At 40.6% G+C, this 22,695-nt stretch overlaps 2 protein-coding genes across 3 annotated transcripts; one reads left to right on the top strand and one right to left on the bottom strand.

Moving 5' to 3' along the window:
* Positions 1-404: 404 nt before the first annotated feature.
* Positions 405-11,521, bottom strand: LOC133279873 (cytochrome b-c1 complex subunit 2, mitochondrial). 2 transcript variants are annotated; one of them, XM_061474070.1, is made up of 14 exons: positions 11,357-11,521; positions 9,750-9,839; positions 9,481-9,630; positions 8,433-8,497; positions 7,389-7,445; positions 6,919-7,043; positions 6,090-6,187; positions 5,710-5,767; positions 5,449-5,544; positions 4,324-4,523; positions 3,972-4,052; positions 3,352-3,428; positions 1,511-1,664; positions 405-654 (listed from the first exon to the last, which is right to left on the bottom strand). In XM_061474070.1, the coding sequence occupies exons 1-14, from the start codon at positions 11,390-11,392 to the stop codon at positions 571-573; spliced, it is 1,371 nt and encodes a 456-aa protein (XP_061330054.1). In that variant the 5' UTR covers positions 11,393-11,521; the 3' UTR covers positions 405-570. The 2 variants fall into 2 exon arrangements, with proteins under 2 accessions (XP_061330054.1, XP_061330053.1); XM_061474069.1 differs by having other exon boundaries at positions 9,750-9,842; positions 11,357-11,520.
* Positions 11,522-11,891: 370 nt separating this feature from the next.
* CRYM (crystallin mu) lies at positions 11,892-22,053 on the top strand. Its single transcript, XM_061474176.1, has 8 exons — positions 11,892-12,144; positions 12,423-12,573; positions 13,557-13,619; positions 15,750-15,851; positions 16,999-17,182; positions 19,476-19,597; positions 20,977-21,061; positions 21,725-22,053. The coding sequence occupies exons 1-8, from the start codon at positions 11,972-11,974 to the stop codon at positions 21,787-21,789; spliced, it is 945 nt and encodes a 314-aa protein (XP_061330160.1). The 5' UTR covers positions 11,892-11,971; the 3' UTR covers positions 21,790-22,053.
* The last annotated feature ends 642 nt before the right edge of the window (positions 22,054-22,695 follow it).

Raw genomic sequence — 22,695 nt, 5'->3', positions numbered from 1 at the left:
CTTTCCCTCCCCACAAAGATGTCAATCAGTACTACTTGTGGAATAGACAGTCAGAGACACTACCTCTGCTCATCCCTGACAAGTAGCAGTTGCAAGCTCTAGGAAGGTCTAATATATTCATCTTTCTTTGAAGGCAAGTTTCTTCATTTTCTTGATATAAGGATGGTGGAGACAGTTGATCACAAACCCCTCCTGAACATACAAGAATACACAGACAGCTAGTGGCAATCACAGTATTTGTCTGCATCACAGTTATCATTATGATATATCTGTTTTTCCCATTGACTAAAATGTCATCTTACTCGCTCACTGTAGTTCTACCTTCAGTATACAGAGCCAGACTTACCAGCATTTTACATACCATTTTCAGTAGGAAAAAAAAAAAAAAAAAAATCAACACAATGTATGAACTCAGCACTTTATTTGACAAGTGCAAGCCCACAATTACTTGAGAGAAATTTGCTGAAATACCTGAATGCACAAATAACAAATTAGTAGTAATTTATTTAGAGCGTAGGTGACTTAGAGCTCATTGTAGGTCCATTGTGAATCTGCATCCCGGTTTCATTTTTACAACTCATCAAGAAAAGGAGTATTTCCCAAATCCCCACTAGCTGCCATCGATTTCTTCCCACTGACAAACTTCTTGGCAGCCTGAAAATACATCGGAAAGATGGATATGAGGAAATATTCACCACAACAGAATTTATCTTGCTGCTCACAGCCTCAGCTTCAAGTTATTAAAGCAAAAGCCAAATCCCAACATTACCATCATACATCAAACAAACAGTTTTCTTTTTGCTGTCAAAACTTGTTTCTATTCTAGATCCTTCTTACTTTAAACAGGAATGGCAGAATGACAGTTGGATATAAAAGGCATAAACTCTTAGAAAATAGTTATGTCTAGAATAATTATTACACCACAAGTGTACAGTAGATCTTTCCTTATTACTAAAGCTATTGCTGGTTGCTACTCCAACACAAAATAGTGGTAACTGTGAAAAAAACAAGTTTTCTTAGAATGTCTGATGGATTTCTGTAAGTTTGCTTCAAGTTGTTAAGCAACAAAGTGAACTGGAATAGCAATGTGGCTACATCAGTTTATTACTGAAAGAGTAATCGTTTTATTAAGCACAGCAAATATTTTAGGCTCAGGAATCCTAAAACCTTTGACATAGAAGTGCCTGCACTGGAACTAGCATCATGTTTTTCTTGAATACTAGTTGACAGTTTTGGTAAACTCAAGTAAAGTAAATGAGAATTTCATACACTCCCAGCTACGCTAGTTTTGCAGCATATTGGATTAAAGGGTCTCCTGTTAATAAAGGCCTAACAAGACAGGCAGCTGGGAGCTGTAAGTTGCCTTGGCTTTTTTAAAAGATTGTGTGTGTGTGTGTGTGTGTGTGTGTGTGTGTGTGTGTTTATATACATACATAAATGAGCACCCGTTTTGTACAAAAACCACTTACACAGTGATTAATAAACACCTGTAATGCTTACACATACTTACACTCACAACATCAGCACTGGCTACAGAGTCGATTTTTTGAGCAACAACAGATGGCGATGTGTGCGTGCCAGACATCAAAGACTCTGAGCCTATTTCATTCAGCAACCCCTCTGCAGTCTCCACTGACATCAAATAGGTGGCTTTCAGCTGATTTCTGCCATCAAATAAAGCATTAAGGATGAGTGAACATGAAAGTCCTGTTATTGGCTACCACGCCTGTAAGCGCATTGAGTTTTTGGTGCTTTTTAAGTTTTCAAGATTCCTCTCCATTTTGGAAGGTTTTCCTTTTCAAGTATGGAAGGGTTCTGTATACGTAGGAAAGAGGTACCACAAATACTCCAAGCATGAAAATGACAGGGTACCCCAGCACCAACTGCCACCTCCTGCAGTCAGAAGATCTCAAGCTCTGAATTTGTTTCTGTTTGAAGGAACTGATGCAGGTACCACAGGATTCAGATAAACTAATCCATCAAGTTTAAAAATTAGGTTTAAAATGGATTCCAGTTTCTCATCAAGAACAGACAATGCAGAGCTATTTTGTTGGAAGTGACAAAGCAGCAGTGGATGTCAATGGTGAGGCTTCTTAAGCAACAGTTCCATGTTCTGTTAAAAGATAGCAAGTTTACACTGTTCTGTTTCATGCACTCACTGCTACCTATGAAAATCTGATTTTTATAAGCTAGTCATTCTATGATTTTTTTAAACAACAAAATGGCAGAAAATGGTTCATTCCAATAGAGTATGATTAGACTGAATTGCCAGACTGCAAATATCGCTGGCCTTGAATTTGGTTTGGTTTTTGGGTTAGTTTTTGGTTGGTTGGTTGGTTGTTGTCACTAAAGAAAAAAAGAGCAAGATAGAAAATATGTGAATCCATTCGAGGAAAAGGAACCCCTCTTCCCCCCAGAAAGCCACAGTACTGTAACTCCCTAATACTAAGCAGCTTTGTTGCAAACAAACCCAAAAAGCCCCACAAAACAATTCACACACACAACAAATAATGTCACATATAAAGGTCCAGAATTCATCATTTAGCTACTAGTGACTAATGCACAACCAAGCATGTCTAGGTTATTACGTTTTCTGTAAGCAGGCTTTACATGGAGTCTTGTAAGTATTTTGCATGTGTAATAGGCAATACTTTAATGTTGCTACTTGAGTGAATCTGTACCATATTGTCATATTGCATAACTACAGTTCGAAAGGCTCAGTGCAGTCTAACACCACCTGGAGATTAAGCTCAACTAGTGTGCACAGCCCTCTATAAATTAGAAATCCTAAAACTTTGTTGATTTTACTGCATCTCTAATAGTAATTTCCCCCACATCTCAAATATTCCTATAGGCACATTATTTCAAACACTAAAGCGCTAATTCAGTGCTTTACACTTGCAGACCCTCATTACTACTATTCTTTGAAGATGCAGAAGATTGTTTAATGTAATTGTTTTGGGAACTGCTGCAGTGCAACTCTAAAGGGAATTACCTGAATAATGCAATTTAGGAATCTAATTTGAATACATCTTAATACTACAGAGTATGATTAAAATGACAGCATCTGTGGATATTTGCTGATACCTTACACTGAAACAGTTTTCAGAAACCATTATCTACCAAGTTTTTATAAGGAAATACCACTAGCAGAGGATCAGTACCGCTTTGGGAAAAAAACCCTACTGACACTGCTTCAGTTTTAACAGAGGAAATTGAGCAGCTCCCCATGGAAATAATTACAGGACAACGATAAGCTCTGCTGTACAGAATAATTTAAGTGTTTGACAAGTAGCTACATGTTAAGAAACTTCTCTTTACAACACACAAGAGAGCTCTTTATGCACTTACTTTGCCCTTGTGACATCATCATCAGTGATGCTGCCCTGAGCAACTGCCTTTACCTGGTTCAAAGCAGCTTTAATCACCTGAGGAAAATTACATCAGTTAAGACTTCTTCCAGCATTAAATTTCAACATGTTATTTATATTACAGCTGATGATGTCACGATTGTCTGCCTGAACTCACTTCTAAACAGCCTCATAACAAAACTAAAACCATAATAATTACATAATAAATGCCCAAGCAAGACACAAAATCAACTGCGGAATGAAACTGCAACACCACATTAATTTGTATGGTCTCACCATTTTTTCATCACAGTTCACTCAGTTCTGCTGGCTTCAAGAGCCAGCATGTTCCTTATGATATACTTAGGCTTACACATGTAAGTCAGCAATTACAGTCAGCAACCAAGGTATTTTACTAGCTCTCATTTGTATTAGGTATTTGTACTTCCCAGACAGCAAGTCTCGATCCCAGCTTACAAAGCTAAGTTATAACTGAACATGCAGCATTCTCACATAAGAAACCAGATGAACTGAGTGTTTTAGATGAATCGGTCTATATCTCAAATGAAAATTAGTTTGAGGGTTATGCTCCTAATAGTTAAATTCTAATTAGCAACTCACCTCCCCAGTGTCTGAAGCCTGGGATACAGTATATATCCCAAAGAGCCCAGAATCAGAGTAATTAACATTAAATGCGGAAGCCTGCAAAACAAACATTATCACCAACTGTTTCATGTATCAGAACAACTCAACATCAAGCATAGAAAAATAATTACTATCAGGATCTAAAATACTGTAAGTCAGGAAGCTAAACTCCATCTGTGCAGAGGAAAGATCAGACTGGAAGTCCTCTGAAATACTGTAACTTGTGCAAGACTGAACTAATTATGATTGTACCTGGAGGTAGTAAACTCTTAAAGGATAATAAACATTTTACTTAAAACATCAGAGTACAATAAACCTCTGAACTTACATCAAATGGCCGGGTAGTCGCTTTAGCAATACCCTGACACAATTTGCTGGTAACACTGCTTCCCCTCTTGATAAGGGGCCCAGCACCTAAAACATGCTGAAGGACACTGAACGCATTTGCTTCTGCACTCCCAACAGCAGTTCCTTCTGTGACAACAGCAGCATGGACAAGGCTCTCACCATTCTGTTTTCTGACTTCTCCTAAAAAACACAACAACAGAATAAAAAGTAATACAGTATTCAGTTAGAAACTACTATACATTCAGAGGTATTGAAATATTCCTAGCCCGGAGTTCGTTTCATGAGAGAAAAGCCAGGGTGTGAAGTTGCAATAACCACTCAGGAAAACAGCAAGGAGCTGTTAGTAGATTATAGGTAATTATAAACAATCCTTAATATTCAAAATTTTTCTTGCAATCACAAACCCATGCACCTTCCTCTGCCTTATTTGAAACTGACCCTAAACCACACATAGTATGAGATAATAAAACCCAGCAAGTCTTCAGATAACAAATACCCAGGAAAGAAGCACTGCCTTCTGTTCAGAACAGTATTGATCCTGTTTTACAGAAAATAAAGTTATTCCAAGTAAATATTAAATGTTGAAAACTAATATTTTCCCCATCTGGTCAGAGTGACCTGATACTCCAAGTAAAGATTGGGTATTGGTATTAACTAGTACACAATACCGCTCTGAAAAAGTTAAGTGTTACATTATCTTTTATGAAAGATTTACAATGTTCTAACAGATCTTCCCTAAAGAGAAAAACTGCCACCACTTTCAGATAGTCCTTAATCTACTCTTCAGTGAATCTTACCCAAAATGCCAAGAGAAACCACAAGCCAGTTTGTTTCCCACTTTATGGAATAAATGATTGTTTCCCACTTTATGGAATAAATGATCCTACAGGTAAAGCTTTACTGGAAATACGTGTTCAGTTTTATCCCAGAACTTCCCACGGTGAGGAATAATTCTCTGCTTAGTTAGATGAGAGATGTCTGAACTGTCACTTCCATGTACAGCATTAAGTACTACTATATTGTTTCCAGTTGCAACTTTGAATACTACTACATTTACAATGAGCAGAAAAGAGTCATCCAGAACAGATACAAGACAAAGACTCACCCCCTCGATAGACAGCCTTTGCACCAGAAACACCAGCTCCACCACGGATATTTAGAAAATTCTCAGCAACTTGCTTTAACACAGAGTGCTTCACACCTGCAACACAATAGTTATTCCAAGTAATGTAATGGCATTGAAAACCTACAGCAGTTACATAAAAATATTTTAAGTGTACCGTAACTGTTTACTTCTATGGAGAACTCCACCTTCCATGCCAGTTTTCCTTTACGAATTGCAATGCCCATTAAAGAACATACATACCTAATCCTACTAGAGCCATTCTTGCACTTGTGAAATTGTTCTGTACGAAATCGTGGAGCTGCAACAGTAAATTCGTATTTTAGAGTACTTTGCATAAATTATAAAAAATGGCAAGTGCGTTTCTGACATCCCCCCTTACACTTCTTCATGCAGCAAACTCCACCATTTCCAAAAGGAGCTGTCTATAGAACGGCATTTTACACATTCTCTGACAAACCCTCTTATATAAGAACACTTGCATTTCACTGACAACCTTACTATGCACAGGAGACAGAAAATTTATATAGTAAGTATAGTCAGTGCTTACTTTCTCAAGTGTCATCATCTATCCTTGATAAAGAAACTGAAACAGTTTCATAACACAACACAAATAATCCTACCTGTTCAGAAGTAATTTTTCCAACTCTGTAGTCTGGACAATATAAGGGGTTTGCCAGAGCATTCTTATAGGCTGCAGCATGCAAGTTTTCCAGCACTCCTAAGGGGAACAACGTTTCAATTATGATGATTAACTTAAGAGCCACTTTTAGTGAAGATCATGAATGAAATGTCAACCCACTGAAACAGAGCTGTGGGCCTTTTTAAGTACCCACAAGATCTGCAAAAGCAGGTCTAGAATAATCTAATACACTTGGAAGTTTCATCCAAATGCATTGGTTTGGCTGAGCCTTTGTGTTTAGGTTTGTTTTGGGTTTTTTTCAAACCCACAAACCTAAATTCATAACCCTAAAGCTGGAATCCATTTTCAGTGTAATGAAAATCCATACTGGTTTTCTATCAAAATAACCATACAAATTCAAGAGGTCTTTTGCAGAATGTCTTTTCTGCACTGGTGAGCAATACCTAAGAATCGTTTTCAGAACACACCCTGCTGCAAATATACTGTCAACAAGAGTCATGTCCTGCACATTCTTTAGCTGTACTTAAATTAAAAAGGTAAAAAGGTGAAATGGAAGCTGCCTTGGGGAATGGCTTAAGCTGTCGTCAGCATGTTACTTGCTGAATGTTACGCACAGGCTACAAAAACTTGTGTATTTATAAAAAAGGGTTCTGTAACAACAGAAAGACCCATACCTATCCATAGGGAAAAACTGAAAGATTAAATGGTCACATGACAGAGCAAAAGGGGAGAAACTATTTTTTCCAGAAGTGTTTAATTCTGAGGAAACTCCCCTGAAGCCAGTGCAGTAGATCAGAAAGTACACTTACCAACTTGAGGGTTCTGGGAGGCAATTGCTTTGTCAACTTTTAACTGAGGCTGAAGGTCAGCTACTTCCCAAGCTCTAAACTCCGGTGCTGTGGTGACATTAAGAAGGTACTCCATAACTGTATCACTAGATTAAAAAGTTGCAAAGGCATTAAGCACAACAGAAGTAGCACATATTTCTTTTGAAGTTGAAAGCAAGTTAAACTAATCTGTAAGCAACATATTAACAACAAAATGTATCACACGAGACAGAGTAGTTACTAGCACTGCCCTACAGAGGGCCAAAATTCCACTTCAGTTCTGCAGCATTCATATACTCAATAATGTGATACAGAAACTGGATATTAATACAGTAGTTTGATTTAGTAGACAAACACAAAAATACATATTACTCCTACCCTGTAAAACGGTCTCCACCACACAGCAGTTTGTAAAGCATGCAATGCCATTTACAGCATATCTAGATACCTACACGTAGTCACGTGGGCATTCAATACAGTAAGCCATCTTCTCTCTTGTTGAGTACACACTAAATGAGAAAAAATACAAACCCCATTTCAGCAGAGAACACAGAAGTGGTTTTTCACACATATTCCTCCCCTCAATATCTAGTTAACCTTAAATCTGCTTGACATGACCATTTAAAATGAGTGATAATGCACACACAGCAGAAACAGACATAACTAGAACTCCCATCCTAAGTATTGTAGTAATAACAAGTGTCTTGTGAGCATCAGAATTTAAAATACAATGCTAATTCAAGGTAAAACAACAAATAAGTTTGAATAACAAAACTTGAAGACAAATGTGTGTATGTATTAAACAAGGCAACTTCGAAATTGTTCTCTTTGGGCAGAAAACTCCCCACTTGCTTCAACACATTTGTGACTAATAGGAACATATATTCCTATATATGGAATATATAGGAATACAATAAAGGGTCAGAGTCTCAAGTTATAGAAAACATTGTATTTAACCAAAATCTATGTAAAACAATCTTACTGGATGATTTCAAGACACATTGCAAGAAAGCAGGCACAGCAAGATCCCTCTTTTATTTCTCTTAGGCTTGTTTTCTAGGCTTTAAACTCTCAAATCATGAAAGCCAACTACTGTCTGAATTGTTCCCAGAATTGCAGTGTCATGAGTGGTATCTATTCACAAAAGATGTAGAAAAAAAAAATAATCTACTGACTTCACAAAGTTCAATCTCAAAGTCTGAAAAAAGAAAAAGAACATTAAGCCTTCTGGACAAATTATGCTTCTTCCAGGTACACAACATTTATGTTTTGTTAATTGAAAGGTGTTCTAAATATACAAACCATGAGTAGTACACTTTTGCACCTTCACTGAACAAGAAGTACAGAAGATGTTCCTTGTCAACATTCACCAATCAAGTGGCATTACCACACTGAGCTTATCTGTCTCTGTATTGTTGTGCTTATTGTTTTAAGTTTCCTTTAATCATATAGCTTGTTTGCATGTTACCAAAACAGATCCTAACGTGGTTACAAACCTCAGGCTGCCCCCAACAGCTTCAATGCCACGAGTAATCCGGAAAGAAGATACTCCTTTAGTAGTCTATTACAGAAATAAAAAAAAGCAACTTAGAATTCCAGCTATTTTAAGAACAGACTTGCCCGAGGTTGTTCAGTGCTCAAGCAACGCGGAAACAGTATCTGTTTATTCATTTATACAGAAGCCATTCTGAGCCAGCTTATTGCACCCCTACTCCCAATCATTTCTATCATCCTCCCGATTTTCCAGTTTAATTGGTCACATATTTGCTCCCCCGCCCCATATTAGAATGATCCAGGTTCGCTTGAACATTAGGATTCTTTGAATTAGATAAACTTCACAAAACCAGGGCAAGAACACCTACACATGCTATCACACTGACAGCTGTCTGACGGAACTTCAGGCAGCAGTTGGGAAGGGTAATAAGCAGCTGGGATGTTCTTTTTTTCTGCCTGAGGCTGATGTGGATTGAACCCATGCAACAGCAGTCACAGACTTGTCAGTGGTGCTGTGTAGCATTAATTGTCACAGTCTGGCTGTTCACATCTGCCCCCACAGCCAGACAGCAACTGAGATGAACAGGAACAAGGGGAAGGGCCACAGTAGGTCAAGCTGTAGGAAGGCTTGCCCAACCTTCTGTACAGCGGCAACAGAAGAGGCTGCTTAAATGTAACATACCACAACCTGTTCAGTGGTATTCCTGCAGCACCTGCAGGAGTTGCTCCTATTAGCAACTCCTTAAAGACCTGCTACTCTAATTTGACGAATTCTTTTTTTTGAACCTACTGTATCTTCCTCCAGAGCATCTTGTATAAGTGAAGCCACTTGGAGAGCATTAATTCTAAATTAAGCATCACATCCTGTCTTCCAGAAAGTAACGTCATTTCTCCTGCACTTGAACCAGGTAACCAAAAAACCAATGTACATTGTTTTCCACTTTATAAGATCTCTTACACTAAATTTTACTGTATCCTTTACTTTTGCATCATAAACTTTTCACCATTTCATCTATTGCCAACATAATAACAAAGTGAACAAACACCTACCATATTCGGTCCAATACGAAGCAAGTGAGCAGTTCCCAAGTTACTAGTCGTTTCATATCTGCTGCCTGCTTTAATAAACACACCAATTCTTGAAACTGGAGAAAAGTTTTCTAGAGAGGCAACAACTAAGCCATTTGGCAATTTTGTGATCTGTATTAAACAGAAAAACATTTGGTTTAGTTACACACTAGAAATACTGTCACAACTCTACTCTGAGTTTTACAAAATAAAAAGGAGACAGAAAAAAAAATACCAGCATTCATACTGACCTCAAGATTCTCAGACTCTCGAGATAATTTCACTCGTTCTGCAGGTTTTGAGATTGAAATTTTAGGGGCTACCTTGAGTGAGTAAAATCTCTTCTAGAAGAGAAAGCATAAGAAAATGGATTTCCTGAATTAGTTCATTGCACATTCCATTACATACTGAAGAAGCAACTAATTCTGAAGTAGAAATATAATCAACAACTTCAAGTCCCAGAGTAAAACCAGTGATTCCCTTGTAATTCCTCTGACAATTGCTTTTTTTTTTTTATATCACTGCTAGAACCTGGGGAATGACTTACATGAGGTCCCTGGACCTTGATGCTATTCTCAAGAATTAGCACTGTAAGAAAGCTTTTCCCCCCTCCCTCTCTTTGCTGTTGTGCACTAGGTATCTCTACTGATACGGTACAGTCTGTAGGACCACCTTGTAGCAATTAACTCAAAAAAAAAAGCCACAGAATTCCACATACTCAGAACATAACTTTGGAGACAACTTTCCAACTTATTAGGTGTAGGCAGTTCAACTCTTAAAGAATTATCTCTCTCACCAACAGAGCTACACTGACTGCTGCATACAAAAAGGATGTGCATGGAAGTCCCCAGACTGCAGAGCAATAACCAGAAGCAGGCCTTCAAACTGAGGAAGTGAACACTGCAACTAGCTGGCAGCAGAAATAACAAGACTTTTAATTTCAAATCTGAAATGCTATTCCTTCTGCCCTTTCTGAAGTTTCTTATGATTATTAAAAAACCCACCAAATTTATTATTCTTCACATTTAAAAAAAAAACAAAACAAAACCAACAACCAAAACCCAACTTAATTCTCATACATCTCTAAGTAAACACTGAGTGACAGACACCCCACTGCAGTCAGCTGAAGGGATACCAATGACATAACTCCACATACTCTGTTCAATGTATGAGTCCAGGAAAAAGTACTTTCTTACCCAAACACAAATTTTAACCACTAAAACTACTTATTTATGAATTATTAGTGAGAGTCTAGAATTGACTTGCAAACACACTATGACTCAGAGGTCATTCACCATCCTGCTTTCCAGTGAAGACCTACACAGATTATACTCCAGCTGCCCGCGGCCTCCAGGGGATCCTTTGCAGCAGAAGCAGCCTTCTGCCCCTTCCACGCCCGGGGAAGAGCCACTTGCCAAGCCCTACTTGTCAAGGGCACCTTGCCACAAACAGCGACAAGGGATCCTCCTCCCTGGCCACACCAGCAGCCCTGCATCGCCGGCCGGAAAGACCTCAGGTGAAGCACCCAAGAAACCCGCCGCCGCTGCCGCAGCTCCCCGCCACAGCGCTGCGCGGAGGCCGCCCCGGGTCCGGCGCGCGGCCTGTTTGACCTTCAGCCCCGCCGCCCCACTCCACCATCTGCCCATCCGCCTCGCCGCCGGCTTTGGCCTCCCCTCTACGCCCCTCGCTGATAGCCCCACAGCCGCTCACACGCCGACCCCCAGCTCGCCCGCCCGGCTTGCCGACCCGCAGCTGTCTGGGGTCAGGCCCACCCACGGCCGCCGGGACCCAGGCAAGCGCTGTCAACTGACGCTATGCCTCTCCCCTGCTACACCCAAGGCGTCCAGGTCATCCTCACCGAGAGGGAACGCGCCACCACTGGGAACCCCTTCATCCTTCCGCGCCCCTCAGCTCAGCCCCGGCGAGAAGATGGCTGTCTGGAGGAGGACTCAACCTTCCCGGCACGCCCTGCGCCGCTTTGACTTTCTAGCGAGAGAAGACCCAAACTCTACTGCTCGCGCCGACAGTCACTCCGCGAGGGGAGAGCGACGCTTCGCGGCGTCCTCGGCGTTTGTGCATGCGCAGAGTGCCACCGCCTCCAGCTCAGCGGGGCTGTCCCAGCCCTCGGGGTCCCCGTGGTGGCCCCGCGTTGTGGTGAACCGTAAATGAGCTGCGGCCGGACCCTTCGCGGCGGTGTGGGCAGTCGCCTGCCCCGCAGCGGTGTCTGACCAGGGGTGGAGACAGGCGGTGCCTGAGGGGGCGCGGGTCAGGAGCGCGCATCGCACTGCGGAGCGGCCCTCAGCTGTTCTTGAGCGGCGATTCCCGCCGTGCCCGTGAGGGCAGCGCGGCGCGGAGAGGCGGAGGGCGCTGGGCGGTGCTGCCGGGGACGGGGGCGGGTCTCCCGCCGAGTACATAGCGGCGGAGCTCGGCCGCTGGTTGTGCGCGGTCTTGTAGTGTCGGTTCGGTGCTCGCTATGGGGTCTGCTCCGCCCGTGTTCATCGGCGCTGAGGAGGTGGAGAAGCACCTGCAACGCGCTAGCCTCCTGCTCCCCGGGCTGGAGGCCGCCTTGGCCAACTTCTCGTCCGGCGCTGTGGGGGGCGTCGCGCAGCCCGTGCGCACTGTGGTGCCGGTACACCGGCACGGCGGGTGAGGCGGGCTGCGGGGCCACCTGCCTGGCACCAGGGTGGGAGCTGTGAGGGGTGGTCTGGCAGAGCCCGGGGTGGGACAGGACAGCGGGGGGATGCTCTGTGCTGCCCTTCCGGAGCGAGAACGGAGGGAGCCGGGCTTGCGGTGGGGAAGGGACCGCGTAGAACAACTTTGAGCGTCAAGAAGGGTCATTGGTACCGAGTTACTGATTAACTGCAAGATGTTAATTGCGCCGGTGTCTGTAGGTATGTAAGTAATACGAGTGAATCTCTCCCAAGGTTCCTAGGAGTCATGCCTGCTTACAGTGCTGCTGATGATGCTCTGACAACCAAGTTGGTGACTTTTTACGAGCACAAGAAGGATTCCTCTGTCCCTTCTCACCAAGCGACCGTCCTCTTATTTGACCCAAGAAATGGTTCTTTAAAAGCTGTGAGTTTCACGGATACTTCTGAGTTATTCTCTGTTAATGCCCTGTAGGTTCTTCCTTCCGATTCTTAGAAGCTGCACTTGATGTAAATTGGCCTGAGTTTTCCTTAATTGTAAATGAAAATTTGTTTGTGCCAAATCAGGATTTAGCCTAAAGCCTTATTCTTTTATACCTGTTGAACTGTATTCTGCTGTTTACTGCTGCCTATGATTTGAAGGGAATCTGATGGCTCACAGGATGATTGGAAGAGAGGCATGATCAGGAAAAGTTTCCTTGCATTTGAAAAGGAGAAAGAAACCTAAACCTTACTGAATAAAGAATTGATCTTGAATCATGTTAAGTCTAAATCACAAGAGAGTTATTGTCATCGCAAGGAATAGTATTCAGTTTGAGTTGTTTCTTTGCTTAAATAATTTAAGAATTTTTTTAAGACTGTTGACCATTTGCATTACAATTTAGTCAAAATTATTATTAAAGAACCAAAACTGGTCAAGAAAACTGTATTAGGCTTTTATTCCAAAACTGTGTTAGTTTAAGTCCTAGAATTCATTTGTACATAGTAGCTAATGCATATTGAGGCAGGAGTGCCCCACTGTGTGTGGTACGTATTAAAGGAATTTTGTGGTTCCCTGTCATCCCTTTATGCAGACCAAGAAAATGCAGGCTCATGAACCAGTTGCACTGGTCTCACTGGAGTGCAGAGTACTGCAGTTGTATTAGTCTGTTCCCTGCGTTGGAGGGCCAGGGAAGTGCAGTGCATGAAGAGTCGTGTGAGTCGGGGACAGCTCTGCTGTGACCTGTTTTCAGATGTGAATTTATGTGGTTTCTGGTTGCTGTAATTGTAACTAACAACCTCTATGTTTTTTATCTGTGCCCTGTAATATCACATAATTAACAAAGTGGATGAAAATGTTTGGTATTTACTCTTATTTTCAGCGTTCATTTCAGTGTGTTTGAACTCTTTTTTTATTTTATTTTTTTTAAGGTGCTGGATGGTAGTGTCATAACAGCAAAACGAACAGCTGCAGTTTCTGCAATTGCTACCAAGGTATGTCTTCCAGTTGCTAAACTGAGACAGATTTAGTGGTGTTATATATAAAATAACTAGAAGGAGTGATGTAAATGACTTTCATTGTGTGTGTGAATTTTCATCAAATACAAATTGGATTTATCATAACATATGTACCTTTAGGGAAAACTTAAAATTGGAGTTTTCTGTTTTGAGTGAGTTGTGTATGGCTTTAACACTGTGAGTGGAGAAGGAATCTGAGCTGTGTTTTTGTGGCTTGTTCTGCACTCTTCCCTGGGAATTTATGAAGCTGCCCTCCTTTGTAATTTTCTTGATTTTGTGCTGGTCTTAACATGCTCCTTTATGGCTTTAGGTTGTAGCTGTGGTGATAAATTCAGTTTTGTTTAGGTGTATGCTTCCTGCTGTTCGGCTAGGACAGGTAGGTTGCACTGGACCTGAAGAAAGAGGAAAAGACCACATTTCCAGGATGCAGTATAGGTCCTCTTAAAATAGTGATGCCCAGGATAGATGGATGACTTGTCCAGAGGTGGCTGTCTTTCTCACTTTCTCTTTAGTCACTGGAAGATGTCCAGATGACTATCCCTGATAACAGTCATGAACTTCAGTGTCTGAAGACAGGTGAGGTCTATCTTGCTGTATGTTGCTTTACATAATTTCAATTTCAGTTGGAAATAGTGAGGCTGTTCAAAAAATTCCTTTTTCAAGCTGTACTTGTTTGGGCTGGTAATATGGGGTGAGAGCAAGTCACTATCCATTGCACAGGAGGGTTTTAGTTTTCACCTCAAAGAATGAGGCATTATAAAGAGAGCCAGGGCTGAAAAATACTTGTTTTTTACCCATCTGCTTTGTGTCAGAATGAAGGCTGATCTCACCACTTTTTTAGTGGCAATATTCATGCCAGTGTGACTCTATCCATGGCAGTAGAGCCAAACTGACCTAAAATTGAAGAACCTGTCCCAGAGAGCTTCCCCTGAACCAAGGGCTAGAACAATTTACAATGGGTTCCTTGGGCAGGAGGTTATAGGTCCTCATTCATCTCGGCTGTTCTGTACTTGGGCAGTTCTGACAGTTTTTAACACAGGCAAGGCTGTGCTGCCCTCAAAGGAGCTTGGCTGCTGAAGGAGCTTTAAGAGCAGATCCTTTGTTGTTGTCTGTTTTGGGAGATTTTCAGGAGTGTTTGAGTTTAGCTCATAGTTGTCATCTTCTCCTTTTTATGGCATTTGCTTCTCAAAGACCCATGCTTTTATGCAATAAACCTTTGAAATCAGTGCTCTAGAGTCTTTGAAAGGAACATTAAAAAAAAAACAAGGATCAGTGAGATTTTTTTTCAATTTATTTGCAGCAGAATAAGGGTTGAGAGCCTAGACAATTCCAAAGCTTTTTATACAAATGTGAGTGGCCACAGCAAATGCATAAACAAAACACAAGGATAGCTTAGGCCTGGACTCCAGCAGCCCTCTCTTCCCTGTTGCCAAATACTGGTGAATCACAGGCAAGAGCTAAACCAGAAAACCAAAACCAGCTACAGAACTGAATTTTATTACTCATTCTTCAGAACCATCTCTCTTTTTACAATGCTTGGTGCATGCATATTACAGCTCTTGCAATGCCAAAATATGATTGAGAGATGATTTATGGCTTCAGTGAATTGAAAAAGGTGGTTTAGTGTGGGGCTACCAGGATCAGTTTACCTACACAGCTACCACTTTCAGTACTAATATCTTTTGGTATCGTAAACCCTGTTTTCAGCCAGCACAGAACACCAGCATTATGTTTTTACACTGAATTAGTCACATAGGTATAGTGTGTTGTAGTAATACTGGAGCATGCCAAGGTTGCAAAATTAGCATTGGCTTATGTTGTTGCATGTTAAGTCTGAATTTCAAGAGTCAGACAATTCAAACCCAGAATTAAATCAAAATTACATTGGTGCTATTGACAACAGATTTTGCAGTTAAACAAAAAAAATAATATATAGTGGTAACTTAATACTGTTTTCTGTTAATATGAATCAATATTAGCATTTGTGTAGAGACTTTTGAAGATAAAAGGACTAAGGATGCTGCTTCTGTGGCATTTTGATATGTATTTGATATCTGATAATATACTGTCTTACATAATTTTTTTTTTGTATTTGATCCTCTTTAGCTGTTAATGCCACCTTTTGCAGAAGTGCTATGCATTTTGGGAGCTGGTGTTCAAGCATACAGCCATTATGATATTTTCACAGAACTCTTCACATTTAAAGAGGTAATGACCATGTCTTAACAGGGTACATTTATTTCTCTCTATTATGTTTCAGGAGCACTTTATATAAATAGAATACAGCCAATGAAGTTTTGTTGAGTCTGGCTGAGATGAAGTTATTTTCCCGTAGCAGCCCTCATAGTGCTGTGCTTTGTGTTGGTAGCTAGACAGGTGTTGATAACACACCAGTGTTTTGTCTACTGCTGAGTAGTGCTTGCACTCTCCAACATTCCCCCTTACCAGTACACTGGTAGGGGGCAAGAGTACAGAGCCAGGACAGCTGAGCCAAACTGACCAAATGTATATTCCATACCATTTGATGTCTGTCAATAAAAGCTGAGAGAAAGGGAAGTGGAGAGGAGGGAGGAATTTGTTACTCAGACATTTGTCTTCTGGAGCAACCACTGTGCATCCTGAAGTCTTACTTTCCATGAAGTAGCTGGACATTGCCTGCTGATGGGAAGTAGAAAATAAATCTTTTGTTTTCCTTTGCTTTTCCTTTATTAAACCACCTTTATCTTGACCCACAAGTTTTGCTGTCTAATTTTCTTCTCCTTGGTGTCCTGCTGAGGTGGGAAACAATAAAGCAGCTTGGTGGGCATCTGGTGGTCAGCCAAAGTCAACCCACCACAGAAGTTAAGAGATTAATCATATTTTGATTCTTTTTCTACAGAACCCAAGAATACTCTGAAAAGCTGTCAGATTTCTTTCTCAAATGTTGGCCTTTTAAAAAGCAGGGTGAAAGGAAATGGTTGGAAACAAAGTTGTTTCAGATGGCTTCTTGTCTTTGATAAAATCCTACTGGATAAGCTTTCTATGGTTTGGTTTGTTTTTTTTTTTCCTTAATATGTTTGTTGGAAATCTTTGTATTTTATAAATACAGTTCTACAAGGAGCTGTTATTCTGACATCACTAACCAGTCACTCAAATGTAGGCACACACAGCTGAAACTGTCACTTGTATGGTGCAGTGCTCTGTTGATAGTTGGACTAAACCTTAAAGGTCTTTTCCAACATAAATGATTCTATGAGAACAGTAAAGGGGAAGAAAACCCCACCTTTAGGATATGTGTAACAATCAACTGAAAATAACCTGTTTCAGCAAGGAGGAGTTCTGTAAGCTGATCTGTTTGTTTCTTTTTTCCTTGAAGGTCAGAATATGGAATCGCACCAAAGAGAAGGCAATGAAGTTTGCTAATTCAGTTAATGGTCCAGTGCGGGTCTGCTCTTCTGCTCAGGAGGCAGTTACTGGGGCTGATGTAATTGTAACAGTCACTATGGCAACAACACCGATTTTATTTGGAGATTGGGTAAAACCAGGTGCCCATATCAATGGTATGCTATGTTCTCATCATCTGAAGGATACCATCATGAACTGTTCAAAAGCTTCTCAGAATGAATGAGCTTTCCATTTTGACTTTCCCTTTTGGCAAGGACCACTTTTCCCAGGCCTGCTTTCCTGCTTTTCTGGAGTCACAACTCCAGTGTATTCCAGCACTGGATGTTTGCTAGAGCATGGGGTATGCTTTTTTCCCAGTGATGCATCATCTTTGACACCGTGTTGTCATTTGATGCTGACTTTGCTCTCCATTTAAATAATCCATACAAACATGTTATTTCCAAAGGGATTCCTGCTCATTGTAATGTTTCCCTGGAAACTCATATTCTCAACCAGTTTTCTAAGCTCCTCTGTTTGTTCCTTTTGGGGCTGATCACACTGATTTACTTTTTTTTTTTTTTTTTTTTTTTTTTACTTGGGTTAAAAAGAGGCAATAAGTGAGTTAAGAACTTCATCATTTAACCACTAATTATCATGAGGGTTTGGGGGCTTACTTTTCCCTGCCTTGCAGTGATGTTGCCACACTTGTTTTGAGTCTCTGGACATGCCCATGTTCTTTTAATTGCAGGCCTGGTTGAGATGACCCTGTGCACTTTCCAAATAGCATGGTAATAAGACAAAAGAAACTTGTCAGAGGGAACAATTTAAAGCAATGTCCCACATTCCAGCAGCATCCTACTAATTTTTCAAACTCAATTTAGTCCTTTGTCATTGAGTGTTGTCCATGTTATGTCATGAAAAGGAAGCCAGAAGTACAAGCAAAATCCATTAAGGTTTACAGTCACTCAGGCAATGCATGCACCAAGACCCCCTCTCCTTTCTTTGCTTTCTTTTTTTTTAACTCTGTTGTGACATTTGTGCTGTTTGAGGAGGCATTCAGGCAACATGGAATTTATTATTCCATAACAGACATTATTAAAAACCATTTAACTACGGTATAGCTGGGTGGGTTTGGGTTTTTTAGACAAGAAGTTGATAGTGGTGTTGCTGTATTTAAAAAGTTTAGCTCCTTGATTTGTTTTCAGTTTCTCCAGGTAAGTGAAAATCCATAATCTGCTCAATTTCTACTGCTTGTAACGTTACAGGGGAATAATAGAAGATTATAGGTTTAAAAATCCAAATTAGTAACACTGAACTCTGTCTGCTTGTGCGAGCCTTTGTTGCACAATACTTTGATTGTCATCCATCAGGATAATGAAGGGATTCTTCAAATTTTATTTTTCTGTATAGATACATAACAAACCCAATCTGAATCAAATGGCTGTAAAAATCACTTGGTAATGATCTGATGGAAGAGAAGGGTAATAGAGATAAAGGGAGATTACTTTCTTGTGTCTCAACTACCCAGAGTCTGCTGACAAATCAGATATTGAATGTTTTTAGAGGTGCTGTATTAGATGCTAATTAACTCTCTTTAACAGGTTTCTGTTGCTTTTTATTTTTAATTTAACAGTCACAGAAACAGGTTACTATTTGTCTGCAGAACAGTTGTTTGTATAACTCTTAAGATTATCTTGCCTCACCAAACAGTCCAAGTTTATTCTAAAGGGGCCTCTGTAAGCAGAAGAGAGTAATTGTCACTCCTAATCGCTGGTGTAATTTTTCAAAGCTGCTAGCAAAGGCTTGTTTGTTTCATACCTATGCATGGTTACACATATCCTTATATTTTTTTTGTGTAGCTATGGAATGATGAAGTGATGAATGGTTAAGCAGTGCTGCTTCCCCTTCTTGGTCAGCATTATCTGGAAGGAGCAGTTTGATCAGTGTACAAAAGAGGTGGAAACAGTGGCAGTAAAGAATCTCACCTCTGCTTACTGAAGAGTTGCAGTTTAATGCCTCAGCAGGTTGAAATTAGATGATTAGTTGATTCCGGTTGTTCTAGCTGTGCTTATGGGAAATACAAGCTTTAGTTGGAGCAGCATCTGCATGACCAAAATCCAGGATGCTGTACATCTTAATGAGCTGTAGTTTGTAGGGTTTGACACAATGTCATCCTTTGTTGATATCACTAGAAATATAAGGGGTTAACACCTTACAGAAACAGGCCGTATATATGTCAGCATTACAGCTGAGACCAGGTTGAGAGAAATCTAGGCCTTTTCCCAGTTGCTCAGGGATATCATATTTTTTCTTGTTGTTTTATCAATCAGCATGTCTGCAGTGCTAACATCAGACTGTATTACATTTCCACAATAATGTCCGTTGTTATTTCACACATTTTCTTGGACAAGATGTTGTTTAAATGTGTTTTAAACGTTCCTCCTGAGTTCATCAGTTTTGTTGTCTTAGCTGTTGGAGCAAGCAGACCAGACTGGAGAGAACTGGATGATGAACTGATGAAGAATTCTGTTCTGTTTGTGGATTCCAGAGATGCTGCTCTTACAGAATCGGGAGATGTTATATTATCAGGGGTAAGACTTTCTTTTTGTTGGCAATTGGCTTGTGTTCAAAATGAATTGGTATTGATGATGTGCTGCACTAAAACTCTTTAGAGCATTAGATAGAGTTGTTAATAATTTCGAGGCACAAACTGAAAGAAAAACTGGTTTCAGGCTGAGACTTCTGTATGTCCATGCCAAAGCAATGCAAGTTCTGTATCAACCATTACATGATACCATATTAAAGTACCACATGTTCAGCATTGGACTTTGTGTACAATAACAATGTATTTTTGAAAGCCCAACATTTCTGCAATGTTTGGTGTTTATGTTCAATATTTTTCAGATCTATTTATTAAAATCTAACTTTCTTCCCATGAGATGTCAGTGATGACTCGCATCAGGCCTTTAGAGAATGGATGACAGAAGCCAAGCAGGCAGTTAGTGATCAAACTAAGGAGGTGATTCTGCCCCTTTACTCTGCTCTCGTGAGACCTCACCAGGAGTATTGTGTGCAGTTCTGGTGTCCTCAACATAAAAAGGGCATGGAACTGCTGGAACAAGTCCAGAGGAGGGCCACGAGGATGATCAGGAGACTGGAGCACCTCCCGTATGAAGACAGGATGAGAAAGTTGGGGCTGTTCAGCCTGGAGAAGGGAAGGCTGCGTGAATACCTCATAGCAGCCTTCCAGTATCTGAAGGGGGGGCTATAGGGATGCCGGGGATGGACTCTTCATTAGGGACTGTAGTGATAGGACAAGGGTAACGGGTTAAAAGTTAAACAGGGAAGTTTAGATTGGATATAAAGAGGAAATCCTTTACTGTAAGGGTGGTGAGGCACTGGAATGGGTTGCTCAGGGAAGTTGGGAATGCTCCATCCCTGTTGGACAGAGCCTTGGGTGACATAGTTTAGTGTGAGGTGTCCTCCCCCATGGCGGGGGGGGGTGGAACGAGATGATCTTAAGGTCCTTTCCAACCCTAACTATTCTATGATTCTATGACCTGAAGAAATTTGATAGCAGGGACTCTCTTAGGTTTAATGAAGTTTTATTTCTCTTTTTTAATGCTTTTGGTAGAACAAACATGGCTTCCATTTCTGAGGTTTAACATAAGATGTCCAGGTATGGTAAAGTATGTGGAATCCTGTGTGTTTTGTTGGATAAGCAATAATCTATCTTCTGTGAAAAATAAAAACCCCTGCTGAGGATAGTCTGCCAGCTGCTCCTGTCTGAAAACCATTCTCCTGATTTCTGCATAATTTCAGTATTTATCTGAATACTGATCTGCTTCACCATGGAAAGGAATTTGTTCTGCGGTAGCAGAACTGAAGGAGTTACTTCTTTTGAAGTGACTCAGAAAAAAGTTTGTCTCTGAATGTATGCTTTTGTATAAATATGTATTTCTCTTCACAGGCAGAGATTTTTGCTGAGCTGGGAGAGGTAGTGAAGGGTACAAAACCAGCCCTGCCTGAGAAAACAACAGTGTTTAAATCACTGGGTAAGGACAACCCCTTCTGTGTACAAGTCTGACAGAAAACAATGCTCTATTATTTATTAGGGCCCCCATGTGTGGGAAAGCTGCTCATCATCTTCAAAGCTGCTATGGCAGTGCACTGTCCTAAAAAACTAGAATGTGATTTACATTTTTCCTTTTCTGTTTCCCTCTTATGTAGCAGGACTGATGTAATTAAAAGTGATTGGAAAGCAAACAAACAATAAGAAGTAGTGCATTTTCTACTTCATAGTCATTGAACACATGACTGTAGCATTTGTTAATACAGCTCCAACCCAGTCCTTAATTGTTGTGCCCATGGAGCCTGTCTGACCTACAGACAATGTGACAGTGTACTGTGGGGTTGGTGTTGATGTTTGGGAAACGTGGGAGTCATAGTGGGTTACCACACTCTGAACTGCATAACATGTCTGAAAGCCGAAGTTGCAATATGAGCACTGAAAATTGGATTCATACTATCACATTAGCTCCATATCGCATACCATGATAGCTATAAACTTTGAATGTAATGCTGTAGGTGTTTGGGATGGGGAATGATTCCTATTCTTGTTCAATTAGATAATTTCCTGAGTCTTTTTGTTCCCTTTTGAAGCTAGATTATTTGTACAGCTGAAGAACTGTTTGAAGGTGACTTCAATTCTCTTTCAGGGATGGCAGTTGAAGATACAGTAGCAGCAAAATTTGTTTATGACTCATGGTCTGCTGGTAACTAGAGAGAAGTCTACAGTGTTAGTGAGGCCAAGAAAATTGTTTGCACTTAGTTTCCTCAGATCTCTTGTTAACAAGACAGACACCAAACCTATCTGCATATGTCCCTTATAGAACATTCAAGAATGCAAGGTAAAATTTCAGCAATGGACTAATTCTTATAGTTTTCTAATGGCAAGTGTTAGATACCTGCAGTATTACTAATAAATATAACTCTCATAATGGCAAGTACTAGATGTTTGCAGTAATACTAACAAAGGTAACTATGTATTTTGCCTTTCCTTCTTAATTATTTGTGTAGCAGCAGTCTGTGGGTAGATTCTTGTGGGTTTTTTAGAGAGGCAACTCATACTGGTGTAAAAGGTACCCATCTGGAAGATGGACTCTGGCATCGTATCTGCCAATGATGGTACATTAAAGGCAACTGTGGGTTTCAGTGCTAGAGTAATAGTAACCTAGTTTTCAGTCTCCTAGAGCACAGCCCACTTCTGATTCCTGGACCGCCCCTTCCTGTCAAGCTCAGACTGGGATCTGGAGGTTGCCATCCTTGCTTTCATCCCCCACAGTCCCTCTCACCTGCCCTCACCCCGTGTGGCTTTCCATTTAAGGACACGCTCTTGAGTGGGACTTTACATAAATAATGATGTCTCCATACAGCTAGATTTCTGCCATTTTTTCTAAAAGATCTGGCTCACTAAGAATCAAGTGCAAAAAAACTCAGAGCTAATATTGTATACATTTTACTTAACTGGAAGGAAACTGTGTACTTAATGCCTCCATTAGTGTATTCTTGAGTGGGATATTGCCATTTTAATGTTGCAAGAAGTCACCAAAAATGTGAGCACTAAAATGTGTTTTGATTGTATTATATGGGGAGATTTTGTTATTAATCTGTATTATTTCCAAGTTCT

This window comes from Pezoporus flaviventris, unplaced genomic scaffold (genome assembly GCF_033815535.1).
Source record: "Pezoporus flaviventris isolate CSIRO_AGI_PZ_B2104156 unplaced genomic scaffold, CSIRO_AGI_Pfla_v1 ptg000078l, whole genome shotgun sequence".
Classification (NCBI taxonomy): domain Eukaryota; kingdom Metazoa; phylum Chordata; class Aves; order Psittaciformes; family Psittacidae; genus Pezoporus; species Pezoporus flaviventris.
The sequence above is the reverse complement of the archived record's forward strand: the minus strand, read 5'-3'. Positions and strand labels throughout refer to the sequence as shown.

Bases quoted from the DNA above. Each gene is read 5' to 3' on its own strand.
- LOC133279873 (XM_061474069.1), bottom strand. From the start codon at position 11,392: ATGAAGGGGTTCCCAGTGGTGGCGCGTTCCCTCTCG. The intron at 9,631-9,749 runs GTCAGTATGAAT...TGTTTAATACAG, and splicing joins GAGAGTCTGAGAATCTTGAG to ATCACAAAATTGCCAAATGG. The intron at 7,446-8,432 runs GTTTGTAACCAC...TTTCTCATTTAG, and splicing joins GCTGTTGGGGGCAGCCTGAG to TGTGTACTCAACAAGAGAGA.
- CRYM (XM_061474176.1), top strand. From the start codon at position 11,972: ATGGGGTCTGCTCCGCCCGTGTTCATCGGCGCTGAGGAGGTGGAGAAG. The intron at 15,852-16,998 runs GTAATGACCATG...TTTTCCTTGAAG, and splicing joins AACTCTTCACATTTAAAGAG to GTCAGAATATGGAATCGCAC. The intron at 19,598-20,976 runs GTAAGACTTTCT...TTCTCTTCACAG, and splicing joins GAGATGTTATATTATCAGGG to GCAGAGATTTTTGCTGAGCT.